General features: G+C 40.4%; 1 protein-coding gene across 1 annotated transcript in view; it reads left to right on the top strand.

The window, feature by feature from the left end:
• Positions 1 to 14,036: 14,036 nt before the first annotated feature.
• Positions 14,037 to 16,542, top strand: part of SPAG17 (sperm associated antigen 17) — a gene marked incomplete at its 5' end in the record, with an annotated part of 120,744 nt that continues 118,238 nt past the window's right edge. Inside the window, one exon of the mRNA XM_081318920.1 lies at positions 14,037 to 14,144. Within this exon, the coding sequence (XP_081175046.1) occupies positions 14,037 to 14,144 (108 nt within the window). The remainder of the gene's footprint in view (positions 14,145 to 16,542) is intronic.

The raw sequence follows: 16,542 nt of genomic DNA on the forward strand, positions 1-16,542 counted from the left end.
TTTCTACTTAATTAAGGAGGCAGATAGTGACTAAGATGCTTTATATTGTCTGCATAAAAGATGATTCAGGTTCTTTATGTACCAGCTTGGGAGGAGGGGAGAGAAGAAGCATTTTGTAAAGTTGCTAAGGTAAGTAAGCAACATATCCCTTTCACTCTATACAGTACAACATGATATCTAGCTACAGTACAACATGATATCTATCTAGTGGAAGAGAGATGGTGGAGAAATTATTGAAAAGGAAATGAATGTTCTCTTAACTGCCTTCAAAGGCTTGAAAATGGAACAGTGAAGTATCTATTGACAAAAAGTACCATAAATCCTGAGGAAAAAAACTAGGGTTTAAATGTGGGGTCCTTGATGCCCTCTGAACTTGGTCATTCTCTTGCAAACTACCAAGCTCAGAGAGCACCAAGGAACCCACAGTACAAACATTGTCTTCTATAGGATTTAAACCCTCTGCATAAGAGAGGCCTTCTGCATTTGTATATATAACTTATTTCTGTTTGAAATTATGCTTACCTATCTATATCTCTCTGTGAAGTTCCTGTGGTTAGCTAGTTCCAGAATACAGAGTGGAGTAACTGTGGTTATGTGATCACTTTTTGTGTCTGCATTGTTGTTTTGAGAGAAAAAAAATGCCTATCAGGTAAGCTGGAGTCAGACTTATGGCCACATGATTTATTTCACAACTGCATGTTTCAGTTAACTATCATCATAAATATGATCATAAGATCGAGTCTGGTCATGTAGTGATTCAACTTATGACCACAAAAATTTACAACCAAAATTCCTGGCTCAGTTGTGGTCATAAATCGAAGGCTATCTGTACAAGGAAATAAAAAAAACTTTACGTTGCTTTTCACAAACAAATAGTTTCAGCTGAGTTTTACCAATGACAAAGTGTAACAGCTTTTAAATGTCCTGGTGCTGCCCTTGGATGAATATTAATTTAGTACTAGGATCATCAACTCATTTTTGACTCCTAGTGACCACATAGGGTAGACAGTTTTTTTTCCTGCATAATGATCTATACCTAACCTGTTCTTTGAAGTCTTCCAATGGTGCACTCATTGCCATTGTAATTGACTCTATCCATCTTACTGCTAGCCATTCTCTTCTTCAGCTTTCTTCCACCCTTCCCAGCATTAGAGACTTTTCCAAAACACTGTGAATACTGGTGCAGCAAAGGACAATATGTGGGCTGGGAATGAAGGCAATGTTACAGGGATATGGCAGAAAAAAAACATGTGTCCAGAACTTGTTTGAACCACAATTAAGTGCAAATGGTGGCACAGCCCAAGGCTGCAGAGCCAGCAGCTTCATACAACCTTTTCTAAGGTACTTTTAATTTCTAATACTGTCCATGCTTGCTCAGAAACTAATTCCACAGTTCAATAGGCTTAATTCTCTAAGAATTGCATGAGACTGCACTTCTGCTTTAAACCTTTCACTAGAGATGCATTAATCTTCTCCATAATAGTTAGCTTGTCAAATTGAAATGCAAAATGATTGGTTTAGGAAAGCTTTATATAGTTGTCTCTGAGCTTTCCTTTCAATCTCTACTTACAATGAATCTGCAAAGACAGAGTCGAATTGTACTATACCGTTACTGCCGTCTGAATGGTATTGCCAGCAAAAACTAGTCAGATTTTGAAAGTGGGACCACAAAGCAACAAACAAGATGAATATTTTAATTCTGAAGACCTGTCAATAAAGTAGCCTTTTTAAAAATCTCAGAGCCAGTACCAGCCTTTATATTGCAGAGACCATAAGTCTAATAGAAGTCTGAATGGCAGATAGATTCACAAAGAGTATTTTGTGAATATTTCCAGTTTTCTTGTTCACTACAATTCATAATCCTGATGGTCAACTGTGATTATTAATAGCTTTATTTATTTCTTTTTCATCACATTCTTTATTTGCCTTCACCACCATTAAACCTTTGAGTTTGTATCTGAATCCTTCTCTAGTGGCAGTTAGAAATCTTAGTCATGCCAGACCATCTGTTTTCTCCCATTTCTTAGTCATGAAGAATTCACAGGCAATGTTCTTTCTACATTGGCTCCCCACCATGTGAAGAATTCATCCCCAAATTGGGTTGACTGGTTATGGGAACAGCTCTCAGGTGGAGGTCCACATTAGTAACAGATTTAAAGAGTTTAAAAGAACGATAAAATAATTCTCAGAAAATTGAAGGGGTTTGTTGTTGAATTCCAGAAAGTGATCCTTTGGCCTCCCACAGTCTTCTTAGGTGAATATAAGCTGCTTCTCAGAGAGGTCCTGGTTTAAAACAGCAAAATAAATTTAAGACTTATTACATTATTTTGAGTTAACTGGTTTATTAATCTCAGTAGACTGAAAATATGAACAGGGTGCACTGGGAAATGGAAAATTGCTAGCAAAAAATATTTTCAGTGTAGTCATTGAATATAAAGCAGGAAGGTAGGAGGCCAAATAAAGGTTTCTTATGTTCCCACACCATTAGCCTGCAGGATAGAGGCCTCTTCACTGAAGGTTACAGACTGTAATATGCTTGTCCAATGCAGATTAGTAGGTTTGTTTTTTTTAACTTCCTACTCACGTTGAAAGAAGGTGACTATCCCAAAATCACACAGCTGGCTTCTGTGACTAAGAAATGTTAGTAAATAAATGTTCCAAATATGATCATCACCAACAGGTCTGAAAATTATAAGGGAAAAATTAAGACTCTACAATGTTTACCTGTGTGCCAAAAATTGTGGCAGCTACAAATTCAGATTCAAATTTCACATCTGTCCATCTAAGCCAGGGGTGTCAAACTGCCAGCCCTCGGGCTGGATGCGTCATGTGGAAGTTGCGCCCACCCCATTGCCGGCAATGGCAAAATTATCCCGATACGTTGCGCGACGTCACATGATGTTGCGAGGTTGACATGTCTGATCTAAGCAGTAGAAACTGCATTTGCTTTCACAATTGACTGACCAAATTTAAAATGAAAGTATTGAGTAGTGGGCCTCAGTAGGCAAGGAGCAGACCAGCATAGTTACATTATTTATTGACTCAAACTAGAATTGGAGAACTGTAAGCAATTGCCTGTATTTTATACTTTGAGCCCACAGGGCCTTAACCAATCACAATACTAGAAAAAACCAGCCGAAATATGAATGTTCAAAGTTTCCCTCCAAAACAGTTAACAGTCAGGATCATCTAAAGTTTAGTTTTATTTTAGCTTCACAAGCAGTTGGAGTTAGTAGTTTCCCTTTAGCAGAGATTAACACAACTTTATATATATTCAATACATAATAGAAAGAATTAAATAGTTGAAATTGCCAGGCATAGCAAATAATTTGACTTTACTAGATAGCTTGAAATACGTTTTACAGGAGGTTGATTTTCAAGAAATACAGATTTTGAATTTAAAAGAATGCAAGGATATCGTACTGGCCAAATCTCAGTGCTATCTTGACTTGCCGGCTTTGAGTTAGAAATAATTTAATAAAATAATTTATTGTTAAAATCAATAGTTATTAATATCAGTAAACCTGGGCAAGCATCAACTTGTACATAAGATCCATTCTCATGCACAATTTGATGTTTCTCTGAACTAATTAATAGTGTTTTTCAGAGACTGAATCACTTCGGACTCTTTCTCACCTGATCCTATCATCTGATCCTACCTCTCAACTGTTTCTCTGAGCTTTTATAAGCCTCTTCTTATGTCATCAATCATATAATCTAGCCACCTTGTCTTCTGTCTGCATCATTTTTTATTACATTTTTCCAAATGTCAGGGCTTTCTCATATGTTCAAAATGTCTAATATTCAGCTTCATTATTAATACTTCCTGTGATTTTTCATTTTTCCCCAGTAACACTTTTTAAAGGCATCAGTTATTTCTTTAATCTTTCTGATGGTCCAGCTTTCCTAGCCATATATTACAAGTGAGAAAAACATAGCCTTTGTAATACAGTGGGAAGTAATGCACTCATCAACAAGAATGATATCCAGAAAGGGAAAGCAAAGAATTTGAACATGCAACATATTAAAATAATATATGAATTTTGTTATGGGAAATATTTTTTGAAACATAATTCTATGTTAAGAATATCAAAATAAATCAGATACAAAAAATGAAAAGGAAATGCTATTTTTAAGGCCACTAGATGGTGGTGTTATATAACAGAAAAATATAGTTTACAAATGTATGATGTAAATAAATGTGGGCAACAAATGTTTCAGAAATAGTTATTAAAATGTGGTATAAAAAGGGAAAAGCAGCACATCCGAGACTTTATTAAATAACAGCAAAAGGTTTTCAACTGCGCACACAGGAGTCATGAGTGCCCACATGGGTGGCAAGAGGAGGCAAAGTTTGGAACATATGTGACATATTTATCTTGTAACTTTCATGACTTACAGTACATGCTTATGTGGGACTTCAGGACCCAAGTAGATAGTGGCAGTATTTGTATAATGACATTACCACATGCACTGCTATCTTAACATTATCACAATCTTCTGTTGACACATTGATGGGAATTTCCAATGGTCAGCTCTTTTGTTGATATATAGTTATGTATTATTGATAGATGTCTGTTAGGTGCTTGATTTAAAAGTGATTTGAATAGTATTTTAAATGCAAGGGGACTTAATGTCTCCATTAATATTTGGTATTATTTTTGTGAAAAAGGTATTATTATTAACATTCATTGCAGTCAGCCAGATGTTCAGACTAGATGTGGTATTTTTGTCCATCTACGAGTGCTTATTTTATTTATTTTATTTATTTTATTAAATTTATATGCCGCCCTTCTCCCTAAGGACTCAGGGCGGCGCACAACAATAAAAATTAAAAACATAAAATAGAAAATTTAAAAAAGAATTAAACAATAAATACAATAATTATGTGACAATTTAAAAATCAGTAAAAAGCTAATTAAAACCGTAGTCAGTCCAGGCCCGCTTGTTGGAACAACCACGTCTTCAGGTCATGGCGGAAGGACCGAAGGTCAGGGGTTGTCCGCAGCTCCGGGGGCAATTCATTCCAGAGGGTCGGCGCACCCACAGAGAAGGCTCTCCCCCTGGGGGTCGCCAGCCGGCATTGCCTGGCCGATGGCACCCTGAGGAGGCCGACTCTGTGGGAGTGAACTGGGCGATGGGAGGTTGACAATGGCAGCAAGTGGTCTCGCAAGTAGCAAGTGCTTCCCAAGGACCTGGCTGCCTTTTGTAATTGATTGATGGTGATTTTGTCTATTATTATTATTGTTGTTTTATTGCTATTTTATTGTATTTTATGGCATTCTTTTGTTATGACCTATGGTTGCAATCCCCTTCATGGATTACTGCCTTGTCGTGGCGAAGGGGCTTGCGTAATTCAATGAAGCTATGAGCTATGCCGTGCAGGGCCACCCAAGACGGACAGGTCATAGCTGAGAGTTCTGACAAAACGTGATCCACTGGAGAAGGAAATGGCAACCCACTCCAGTATCTTTGCCATGAAAACCCTATGGACAGTACCAAAAGGCAAAACGATATGACGCTGGAAGATGAGCCCCTCAGGTCGGAAGGCGTCCAATATGCTACTGGGGAAGAGCAGAGGGCTAGTACTAGTAGCGCCAGAAAGAATGAAGCGACTGGGCCAAAGCCGAAAGGACGCTCAGCTGTGGATGTGTCTGGTGGTGAAAGGAAAGTCCGATGCTGTAAAGATTTTTTCTCCATAGGAACCTGGAATGTAAGATCCATGAATCAAGGAAAGCTGGACGTGGTCAAACAAGAGATGACAAGACTGAACATCGACATCTTAGGTATCAGCGAACTAAAATGGACAGGAATGGGTGAATTTAATTCAGATGACCATCAGGTATACTACTGCGGGCAAGAATCCCTCAGAAGAAATGGAGTAGCCTTCATAGTCAATAAAAGAGTAGGAAAAGCAATACTGGGATACAATCCTCAAAATGACAGAATGATCTCAGTTCGAATCCAAGGCAAACCATTCAATATCACAGTAGTCCAAGTCTATGCCCCAACCACCAGTGCTGAAGAGGATGAAATTGACCAGTTCTATGAAGCCCTACAGCACCTTATAGAACTAACACCAAAAAATGATGTCCTTATCATCATGGGGGATTGGAATGCTAAAGTAGGAAGCCAAAAGATAACTGGAATAACAGGCAAGTTTGGCCTTGGAGTACAAAATGAAGCAGGGCACAGGCTGATAGAATTTTGTCAAGAGAATACGATGGTCATAGCAAACACTCTTTTCCAACAACCCAAGAGACGGCTCTACACATGGACATCACCAGACGGTCAACACAGAAATCAGATTGACTATATGCTCTGCAGCCAAAGATGGAGAAGCTCTATACAGTCAGTAAAAACAAGACCAGGAGCTGACTGTGGCTCAGATCATGAGCTTCTCCTTGCAAAGTTTAAGCTTAAACTGAAGAAAGTAGGGAAAAGCACTAGGCCAGTCAGGTATGAATTAAATCATATCCCTGTTGAATATACAGTAGAGGTGACAAATAGATTTAAGGAATTAGATCTGATAGACAGAGTGCCTGAAGAACTATGGACAGAGGTTCGCGACATTGTACAACAGGTAGCAACCAAAACCATCCCAAAGAAAAAGAAATGCAAGAAAGCAAAATGGCTGTCTGAGGAAGCTTTGCAAATAGCTGAGGAAAGGAGGGAAGCGAAAGGCAAGGGAGAAAAACATAGATATGCCCAATTGAATGCAGAATTCCAGAGAATAGCTAGAAGAGATAAGAATGCCTTCTTAAATGAACAGTGCAAAGAAATAGAAGAAAACAATAGAATAGGGAGGACCAGAGATCTTTTCAAGAAAATTGGAGAGATGAAGGGAACGTTTAATGCAAAAATGGGCATGATAAAGGACCAAAATGGCAGGGACCTAACAGAGGCAGAAGAGATTAAGAAGAGGTGGCAAAATTACACAGAAGAACTATACAAGAATGAGCTTAACGTCCCAGATAATCACAATGAGTTGGTCACTGACCTCGAGCCAGACATCCTAGAATGTGAAGTGAAGTGGGCCTTAGAAAAGCTGAGCAACAACAAAGCTAGTGGAGGTGACAGTATTCCAGCTGAGCTATTCAAAATCTTAAAAGACAGTGCAGTAAAAGTGCTACACTCAATTTGCCAGCAAATTTGGAAAACTCAACAGTGGCCACAGGATTGGAAAAGATCAGTTTACATTCCAATTCCAAAGAAAGGCAGTGCCAAAGAATGTTCAAACTATCGCACCATTGCACTCATTTCTCATGCTAGTAAAGTCATGCTTAAAATCCTACAAGCTAGACTTCAGCAGTATGTGGATCGAGAACTACCAGAAGTACAGGCAGGATTTCGAAGAGGCAGAGGAACTAGAGATCAAATTGCCAACATACGCTGGATCATGGAGAAAGCTAGGGAGTTCCAGAAAAACATCTACTTCTGCTTCATTGACTATGCTAAAGCCTTTGATTGTGTGGATCATAACAAACTGTGGCAAGTTCTTAAAGAGATGGGAGTACCAGACCATCTTATTTGTCTCTTGAGAAACCTATATGCGGGTCAAGAAGCAACAGTGAGAACTGGACACGGAACCACTGATTGGTTCAAAATTGGGAAAGGAGTCCGGCAAGGCTGTATACTGTCACCCTGCCTATTTAACTTATATGCAGAGCACATCATGAGAAAGGCAGGGCTAGATGAATCAAAAGTTGGAATTAAGATTGCCGGAAGAAATATCAACAACCTAAGATACGCAGATGATACCACTCTAATGGCAGAAAGTGAAGAAGAACTAAAGAGCCTCTTGTTGCGGGTGAAGAAGGAGAGTGCAAAACTTGGGTTGAAACTTAACATTAAGAAAACCAAGATCATGGCATCTGGCCCTCTCAATTCCTGGCAAATAGATGGGGAAGAAATGGAGGTAGTGACAGATTTTATTTTCCTGGGCTCCAAGATCACTGCAGATGGGGACTGTAGCCAAGAAATTAAAAGACGCTTGCTCCTGGGGAGGAAAGCCATGGCAAATCTAGACAGCACACTAAAAAGCAGAGACATCACCCTGTCAACAAAAGTGCGTATAGTCAAGGCTATGGTCTTCCCAGTTGCAATGTATGGCAGTGAAAGTTGGACCATAAGAAAGGCTGAGCGCCAAAGAATTGAGGCCTTTGAACTATGGTGCTGGAGAAGACTCCTGCGAGTCCCTTGGACTGCAAGGCGATCAAACCGGTCAGTCCTAGAGGAGATAAACCCTGACTGCTCTTTAGAAGGCCAGATCCTGAAGCTAAAACTCAAATACTTTGGCCACCTAATGAGAAGGAAGGACTCACTGGAGAAGAGCCTAATGCTGGGAAAGATCGAGGGCAATAGAAGAAGGGGACGACAGAGAATGAGGTGGCTGGATGGAGTCACTGAAGCTGTAGGCGTGAGCTTAAATGGACTCCAGAAGATGGTAGAGGACAGGAAGGCCTGGAGGAACATTGTCCATAGGGTCGCGATGGGTCGGACACGACTTCGCAGCTAACAACAACAACAAATGGTTGCAATAATACATTTATTTACATAGTTACAGACAGATGGCCGCTAGATAGAAAATAACTGAAGCAGCCAATGAGACTTTATGAAAAGCTTAGTGAAAAATCTAAAAACAAACAGAAAGACAAATATAGAAAATTGAAAGATAAGATGGTACTTATTTTTTCTGAAGGAAAAGATGGAAGCTGAGAGATATGGGGTTTAAATGGGAAATGAAGTCTCCCCCCCATTTGGAACAGGTTAAGAATAGAACCTTCTGCCAACCTAGCAGTTCGAAAGCACGTAAAAATGCGAGTAGAAAAATAGGGACCACTACGGTGGGAAGGTAACAGCATTCCGTGCGCCTTTGGCGTCTAGTCATGCCGGCCACATGACCACGGAGATGTCCTCGGACAAGCGCTGGCTCTTCGGCTTTGAAACGGAGATGAGCACCGGCCCCTAGAGTTGGAAACGACTAGCACGCATGTGCGGGGGAACCTTTACCTTTACCTTTACCTTTAAGAATAGAACAGTATACTTGGCTACTGAGGTAGGTTCTAGCAGCATTTCCCTTGCTATCTTCATCTTCCCAAATTAGCTTTTCCTCTCCAGTATTGAAACTTTCATTTGAAAATTCATTTTTCCACTCTCAGATCAGGTTTTTATATAGTTTTCATTGTCTTAAAATCCAATTACAGATTTTTGCAATTAGATGTTGTATTTGGGGGATTGAAAGTATACAGTAAGAGAGGACTGTGTGCCTGTGACAAAGTATCCCTCCCCATGATGGGCTCTGGACCCACACACTACTGATACACAGCCACAATCTCTTTGCGTAGAATTACCGGTAATTTGGCCCCTGGGACAAAACTGGTTTCCTTTCCCTTCCCACCTGCCTTCTCTCTCTACAATTCTTTTTGATTAAAAGCTGTGGCCTTTGCAAGCTCAAATGATCAGGTGAATGATTCGTTGTCTAAAATATAAGGCAGTGATGTTCTCATATACATGTTATGCTAAATTAATAATGTTGCAAAAAGCAACATTTCAAAGTGTCTTTGGAATTTAAATAAAGAGTCCAGGCCATGAGCAGTCAGATGGAGGCAGGGTAGAGCTGGAGGTAACCATGTATTTTGGAATATTTTCACAGAATGTTAAATCACAGAAAATCACTTGTCTCCAGTGTAAGATCACAACATGACTCCCCCGTAATGAATTCTTTACCTTGGCTGTTCTCCTACTCTCTCTCTCTCTTCTCTCTCTCTCTCTCTCTGCCTTTCACCCTAGTGTGGGAACATATGGTAATATTTGAAATGTAATTTAGGCCTTGTTGCCCACACCTGCACAGACCTCCAAGTCACTGAGCCGTATTCATGCACACTGAAGTCATGCTCCAACACTATAGTGTCAATTGAGTTTGCTCATTTTTCTTCCAACACAAGCTAAAAGTTCTAGCATGCTGACTCCACATAAATTCCATTTGAATATGTAATTTATTAAATGTATTTTAAGACAAAATCTTGCTAGACAATGCATCATTTACATTCAAAGCTACCAATGATTGATTTTTAGAGTAATGCAATAAAGAAACAACTCAAGTTTGAAGAAATGGTGATTGACCCTTACTTTATAATGTAGAAGAATGTGCTGAACTCTTTAGAAAAAGGACTGTGACATTACAGTCAAGATATTTGCTGTCTTATTGTTACATTGTAAGCCACTCAGAGTCAATTTGGAGATGGGTGGCAGTAAATTTAAATAGATAAGTAAAATTATGCAGACATTATGCAAATTATGAAACTGCAATAATATAATCATAACAAATAAATGTACAGGTAGTCCTTGACTTATGACCACAATTAAGTCCTAAATTTACATTGCTAAGTGACACGGGTGTGAAGTGAATTTTCCCTATTTTACGACCTTTTTTGCCACAGTTGTTAAGTGAAACACTGCAGTTTTTAAGTTAGTAACATGGTTAAGTGAATCTCGTTTCCCCATTGACTTTGCTTGTCAAAAGGTCACAAAAAGGTGATCCCATGACCCCAGAACACTGCAACCATCATAAATATGAATCAGTTGCCAAGCATCTGAATTTTGAACACATGACAATGGAACTGCTGCAATGATTGTAAGAGTGAAAAATGGTCAAAAGTCACTCTTCCAGTGCTGTTGTAGCTTCAGTCACTAAATGAACTGGTGTAAGTCAAGGACTGCTTGTGTTTAATTGTGCACCAGTTCAGATGAAAAGAAGATGAGTGAATAAGAGGCCAGATGCTAAACTCACGTTTCCATACAATTGCCCTTTGTTCTCTTGCCTGGCTTCAGAGCCAAATATATGCTTTCTTTTTAAATAAATGTAGCAGATACACAATTAAATACTGCTATAATTTCATTCAGGTGACCCCGAATTTGCAGGTGGTATAACAATAACATAAAATTGAAAGTAAACTTAAAAGTTTTTGAGTTCCAAGTTCCTGCTGAACAGAAAATCCCGTGATAGCATCTCCAATAGGTTATTCATCGAACCTAATTAACGAATATGTGTATTAGAGCATTTCCAAGACAATCTAATTCACATTTATTGGGCCAGAGATTTCTGTACTCACCTCTTTTGAACTACTTTTTAAATCACATATTATTCTTTTTCTAGTCAGCTTCCCTTTGTGGTGTATCCCATACATTTCCTATTCTGAATATAGCTTAATAAGAATTGACCTCTCAAGAATCTAAGGGATATGCCTAGCAGCTGGCACCCTAAAGTATTGTGACAACATCTTTTATGATCTCAAGCTCAGCACAACCACATGAAGGACACATTTATGAAACGTCCTCATGACTGAATCTTTTTTGTATTCCCACAGAACTAATTATTCTGCAAAAGTAGTCCTGCCTTATGACCGTAATTGAGCCTAGAATTATGGTAATAATTCATGCTAGTCATTAAGTGGGACCTCAACCTATTTTACAACCTTTCTTGCAACAGTCATTAAGTGAACATTGTGGTCGGTAAGCAATTGCATTGTTTGCAATGGGGTTGCTGTGGCAGAAGTAAGAAGTAAATGCCAGTTTCCAGCATGATAAATCATGATTATATGACTCTGTACGCTGCAAATGACCATAAATATGGGCTGATTGTTGAATATCAAAAATGCAACCATCTGACTGCAGGTGGGGCCCAACTTCAAATCCAGGCCATAAGTAATTCTGGGGATTTCCATTGTAACTTGGAAGATTTCCTAATCAACCAGTCATAGATCAAAGACTTCCTATATTAGTTTTCTTGTTCTGTATCTTAATCTGTGTCTGTGTGATATAATGGTCAAAAGAGATAAGCCAACTTGAACTTAAAACAATTTAAAATGGTAACAAAAGCCATGCATATATTTTATACAGATGTAAGAATTTAATTCTTTAAAGCTACCTTCAGTCATGAAAGTCTGCAAAAGAATTGGAGGTTTGGAAGAAAAAAAACATTAAAAAATTTATCATAAGCATAGATGCTGCAACCTCCCACGTAGATGGCTTCTGTTCATATGCTGCCTACCGCTCTCCTGCTCCATTGATACATACCAGAAAAGATATTCAGAACTTCTTTTGAGATTGGCAGCAGAATTTTATTTTAATGTTACTGATAAGCTCATGTCCTTCTGTACCAGAAAGCAATAAAGAAGGATGCAAGATCATCCACATTATGGCCCATGTAATAGAGAAAAATGTAGAGAAAATTTCAACAGAATAAAAGCAATTCATATTTTGAATTGACTGGCAAATAGATGGGGAAGAAATGGAGGTAGTGAAAGATTTTATTTTCCTGGGCTCCAAGATCACCGCAGACGGGGACTGTAGCCAAGAAATTAAAAGACGCTTGCTCCTGGGGAGGAAAGCCATGGCAAATCTAGACAGCACACTAAAAAGCAGAGACATCACCCTGCCAACAAAAGTGCGTATAGTCAAGGCTATGGTCTTCCCAGTTGCAATGTATGGCTGTGAAAGTTGGACCGTAAGAAAGGCTGAGTGCCAAAGAATTGAGGCCTTTGAACTATGGTGCTGGAGAAGACTCCTGCGAGTCCCTTGGACTGCAAGGAGATCAAACCGGTCAGTCCTAGAGGAGATCAAACCTGACTGCTCTTTAGAAGGCCAGATCCTGAAGCTGAAACTCAAATACTTTGGCCACCTTTGGCCACCTTTTTAATAAATCCATAAACCACCAGTTCGTTATTTTATATTTCAGCAACAGAGGTTTCAAATCACTAACAGTAATTGCTTCATGTTCTTAAGGAGAGGAGCACCAAGAAACAGAAGAGACTTCAACAAGGTAGGGAGACCAGAACAGTTATGTAGTACAGTTCGGATAAACTAAGGAGGCCTTGTGGATACAGTGACCGTATTTCCTTGTGGAAAAAAATAGACCTGCAAAAAAAGGCAAATCTGAATGAGACTGGTAAGGATAAAAAATTAGTTCTTTATAACTTTGCTTTACAAGAAAATTTAAGAGCAAACTCCTAAAGTACAGCTTTCTTAAATAAAGGGCTGCTCTTTATAATACATAACATATGGTCAATGTAGATACTGGCAACAGAATTTGGGATATTGTTTGCGATGGATCAATGGTACTTTCTGTCCACATTTCTTTTGCTAAAAGAATTGAAGATCCAGATACAGGTAATCCTTGACTTATGACCATAACTGAGCCCAAAATTTCTGTTGCTAAGCAAGACATTTGTTAAGTAAATTTTGCCCCATTTTATGACCTTTCTTGCAATAGTTGTTAAGTGAATCACTGCAGTTGTTAAATTAGTAACACAGTTGTTACGTAAATCTGGCTTCCCCATTGACATTTCCTTCAGAAAATTGCAATAGATGATCACCTCCTGGGATGCTATAACTGCCAGGAGTCAGTTTTCAAGTATCTGAATTTTGGTCATTTGACCATAGGGATGCTGCAACAGTCCTAAGTGTGAAAAATGGTCATAAGTCACTTTCTTCAGTGCTGTTGTAACCTTGAACAGTCACTAAACAAACTGTTATAAGTCGAGGACCTTGAACCCCCAAAGCCAAAAGCTGGCACTGACTGACCCAATGATTCCCGTTCCAGAAAAAAAGTGCAAGCTGGAAGAAGATGCTGATTTGATGTGTCTCCCATTTTGAACAGATCCCATTCAAATAAATCTGACATCAAATAAATATTCATATTGCATGACTTCGGGTGCTTCGTTTTCAGTACTTATTTTAGGATCCATTTATTTATTTATTTATTTATTTATTTATTTTATTAAATTTATATGCCTTGAGGCGTCGCCCATCGCCAGGAAAAATATGCAAATACGAAAAATATGGTCGGCTGCTGATAGGCGACCCCTTCCAGGCAATACTTGGCGGGTCTCGGCAACAGGAGACTCCATATTCGAACGCTAGGCTTCTCGGTTGCCTGGGCGACCGAAGCCGCGCGGAGGCGCGTTTCCGCGCCTGCGCAGGAGGACGGCCTGGTGGCGATTGCCAAGGCAACGGCTCTTGTCCCACTCTTTTCAATGGCTCCCAAGCGACCCAAGAGCGGGGCGGGCGGCGGGGGTTCTGGCCCCCCAGGGGCAGGCCCCAAGAACTGGGAAGCGGGGCTTGTGGCGGTCCGCTTGGAAGAGGTGCGTTGACAGTGGAGGGAGGCACATGTTGGCCCTTGTCTCAGAAAAAGAGGTGGACCTGTTTGATAGGAAAAACGAGGGGATGTGATCGACCCTGGGATCTCCGTGTTTGCATGGGGAAGGGTTATGCATCGCAGATGGGAACAGAATGACTTTGAGGTTTGAGGAACTCAGTCTTTTTCTGCTTAGCAGCATGGTTGCTAGCGTGGCTTGTGGGTTTGCCCTAAAGAAATCATGAATGTAATTGCAAATCAAGACAACCCTCCGTACCAGGAGATGAAGCCACATTGAACCTGGTGTATCTTAAGAGAAAATCTCCTTCAGTCAAACCAAAGTCGTGGTGGATACATCTATGCACTTTTCTTGGTGTCCGTAGAAAGTAGTTTACCGTTGTCTGGGGATGTTTTTTCCACTTCATCTCCTAGCCTGAGATTTTCTACTGGTCTACTAACCAGACCCAGCCTTGATGATCTTCCAAGCCTAAAGGATTAATCAGAATTTCCATGTAGTTCCCTTTTTATAATATGTGGGTTGTACTTCAGCCTATGTTGTAGGTTGACAGTTCTCAAAATGAAAGAAAATTAGTTCACTGTATTAGAGTACATTAATAGCTTATGTGTTTCAAAAGCAGAGAGGGAGGTTATAGACATGAACATTATAAGTAGCTATATTGGGTCATTGTTGAGTAGAATAGAATAGAATAGAATAATACAGTTGGAAGGGACTTTGGAGGTCATCTAGTCCAACCCCTGCTCAAGCAGGAGATCCTATGCCATTTCTGACGTGGCTGTTCAGTCTCTTCTTGAAAGCCTCCAGTGATGAAGCACCTACAACTTCTGAAGGCAAGCTGTTCCACCAGCTAATTGCTCTCACTGTTCGAAAGTTTTTCCTTAATTCTCTCCTTGATTCGTTTCTATCCATTGTTCCGTGTCTGGCCTTCTGGTGTTTTTTTCAGTTGGTGCTGAAAAAGCTTCTTGGATGAGGAGTGAAATGTCTTCAAAGAAAAACAAAGTTCAGTTGAAAAACTGGACCCAAAGCACCTTTGGGTTTTGGAAAATAGGTTGGCCCCTCTTCTCTGTGACAGCCCCTCAAATATTGAAACACTTATATCATCTCACCCCTAGTTCTTCTCTTCACTAGCAGTGGCGTAGCGTGGGTTGTCAGCACCCGGGGCAATTTGCGCCCCCTAACCCGGTGACGTCATGGCACCGCCGAAAAGACGCACCCCGCAGCGGCGTAGACTTTCCAAGAAGAGTCGCGCGCATGTGGGATGCTTCCGGGTCCCTCTCGAGGGCGGCTGGGCGGGGCTCCGACCTGCAAGAGCCGCTGCATTCAAGCTCGCACGTGAGCCCCGCTAAATAAAGCCACGCATGCGCACGAAGCTAGGCCAGCCGGCCGGCGGGTCCGTCTTCGCTCGGCCAAGCCTGCCGGGGCGCCTGCGGGGCGCTTGCGGTTGGCCTGAGCCTGGGCGGAGAGTTGGGCGCTTCTATTTATTTTATTCAGTTTATGTGGCCGCCCATCTCACCTGCCGGACTCGTTTCGCTTTGCAAGAAAGAGCAGCTCGAGAGCGGAGCCAAGCCGACTCTGTGCAGCCCTTGGGGCTCCCTGAGCAGCTCAGTGCGAGCGCGCCCCCCCCAGATGTTGCGCCCGGTGCGGCCGGCCCCCCCTGCACCCCCCACGCTACGCCACTGTTCACTAGACTAGCCACACCCAGTCATATTTAATTGATTGTCCACTACGTCTCCAAGATCCCTCTTACAGTTACTGCTATCTGTACATGTACTTTTGGTTTTTCTTGCCTAAGTGTTTATTTTTTTCTGCATTGAATTTCATTTTGCTGGATAGGGCCCAATGTTCTAATCTGTCGAGATCCATCTGGATCCTAAGCCTATAAAGGTGCTGGCTATTCCTGCCAGCTTAGTGTCATCTGCAAATTTGATGACTTCCCCTTTTATTCTCTCATCTAAGTCATTTATAAAGATATTGAAGAGTACTGGGCCTAAAATGGAAGCTTGTGGTACCCCACTGCTTACTTCCCTCCATCTAGGTGTAGTACCATTAAGGACTACTTGTTGAGTACGGTTTGTCAGCCAGTTACAAATCCATCTGGTAGTGATGCTATTATATCCCACTTTTTTCTAGCTTACCAAGAAGTAGGTTGTGGTCTACTTTGTTGAATTCCTTACTGAAGTTTAAGTATATTATATCTACAGCATTTCACTGGTCTACTAATTTAGTCACTTTGTCAAAGAATGAAATAAAATTGGTTTGGCATGATCTGTTTTTAACAAACCCATGCTGGCTTCTAGTTATAACTTTATTTGTTTCTACATGTTCGCAGATTGGTTTTTTGATTATCTTTTCCAGTATCTTTCCAGGCATTGATGTTAGGCTGATT

Source organism: Vipera berus (genome assembly GCF_964194415.1).
Source record: "Vipera berus genome assembly, chromosome: 2".
NCBI classification, from domain to species: domain Eukaryota; kingdom Metazoa; phylum Chordata; class Lepidosauria; order Squamata; family Viperidae; genus Vipera; species Vipera berus.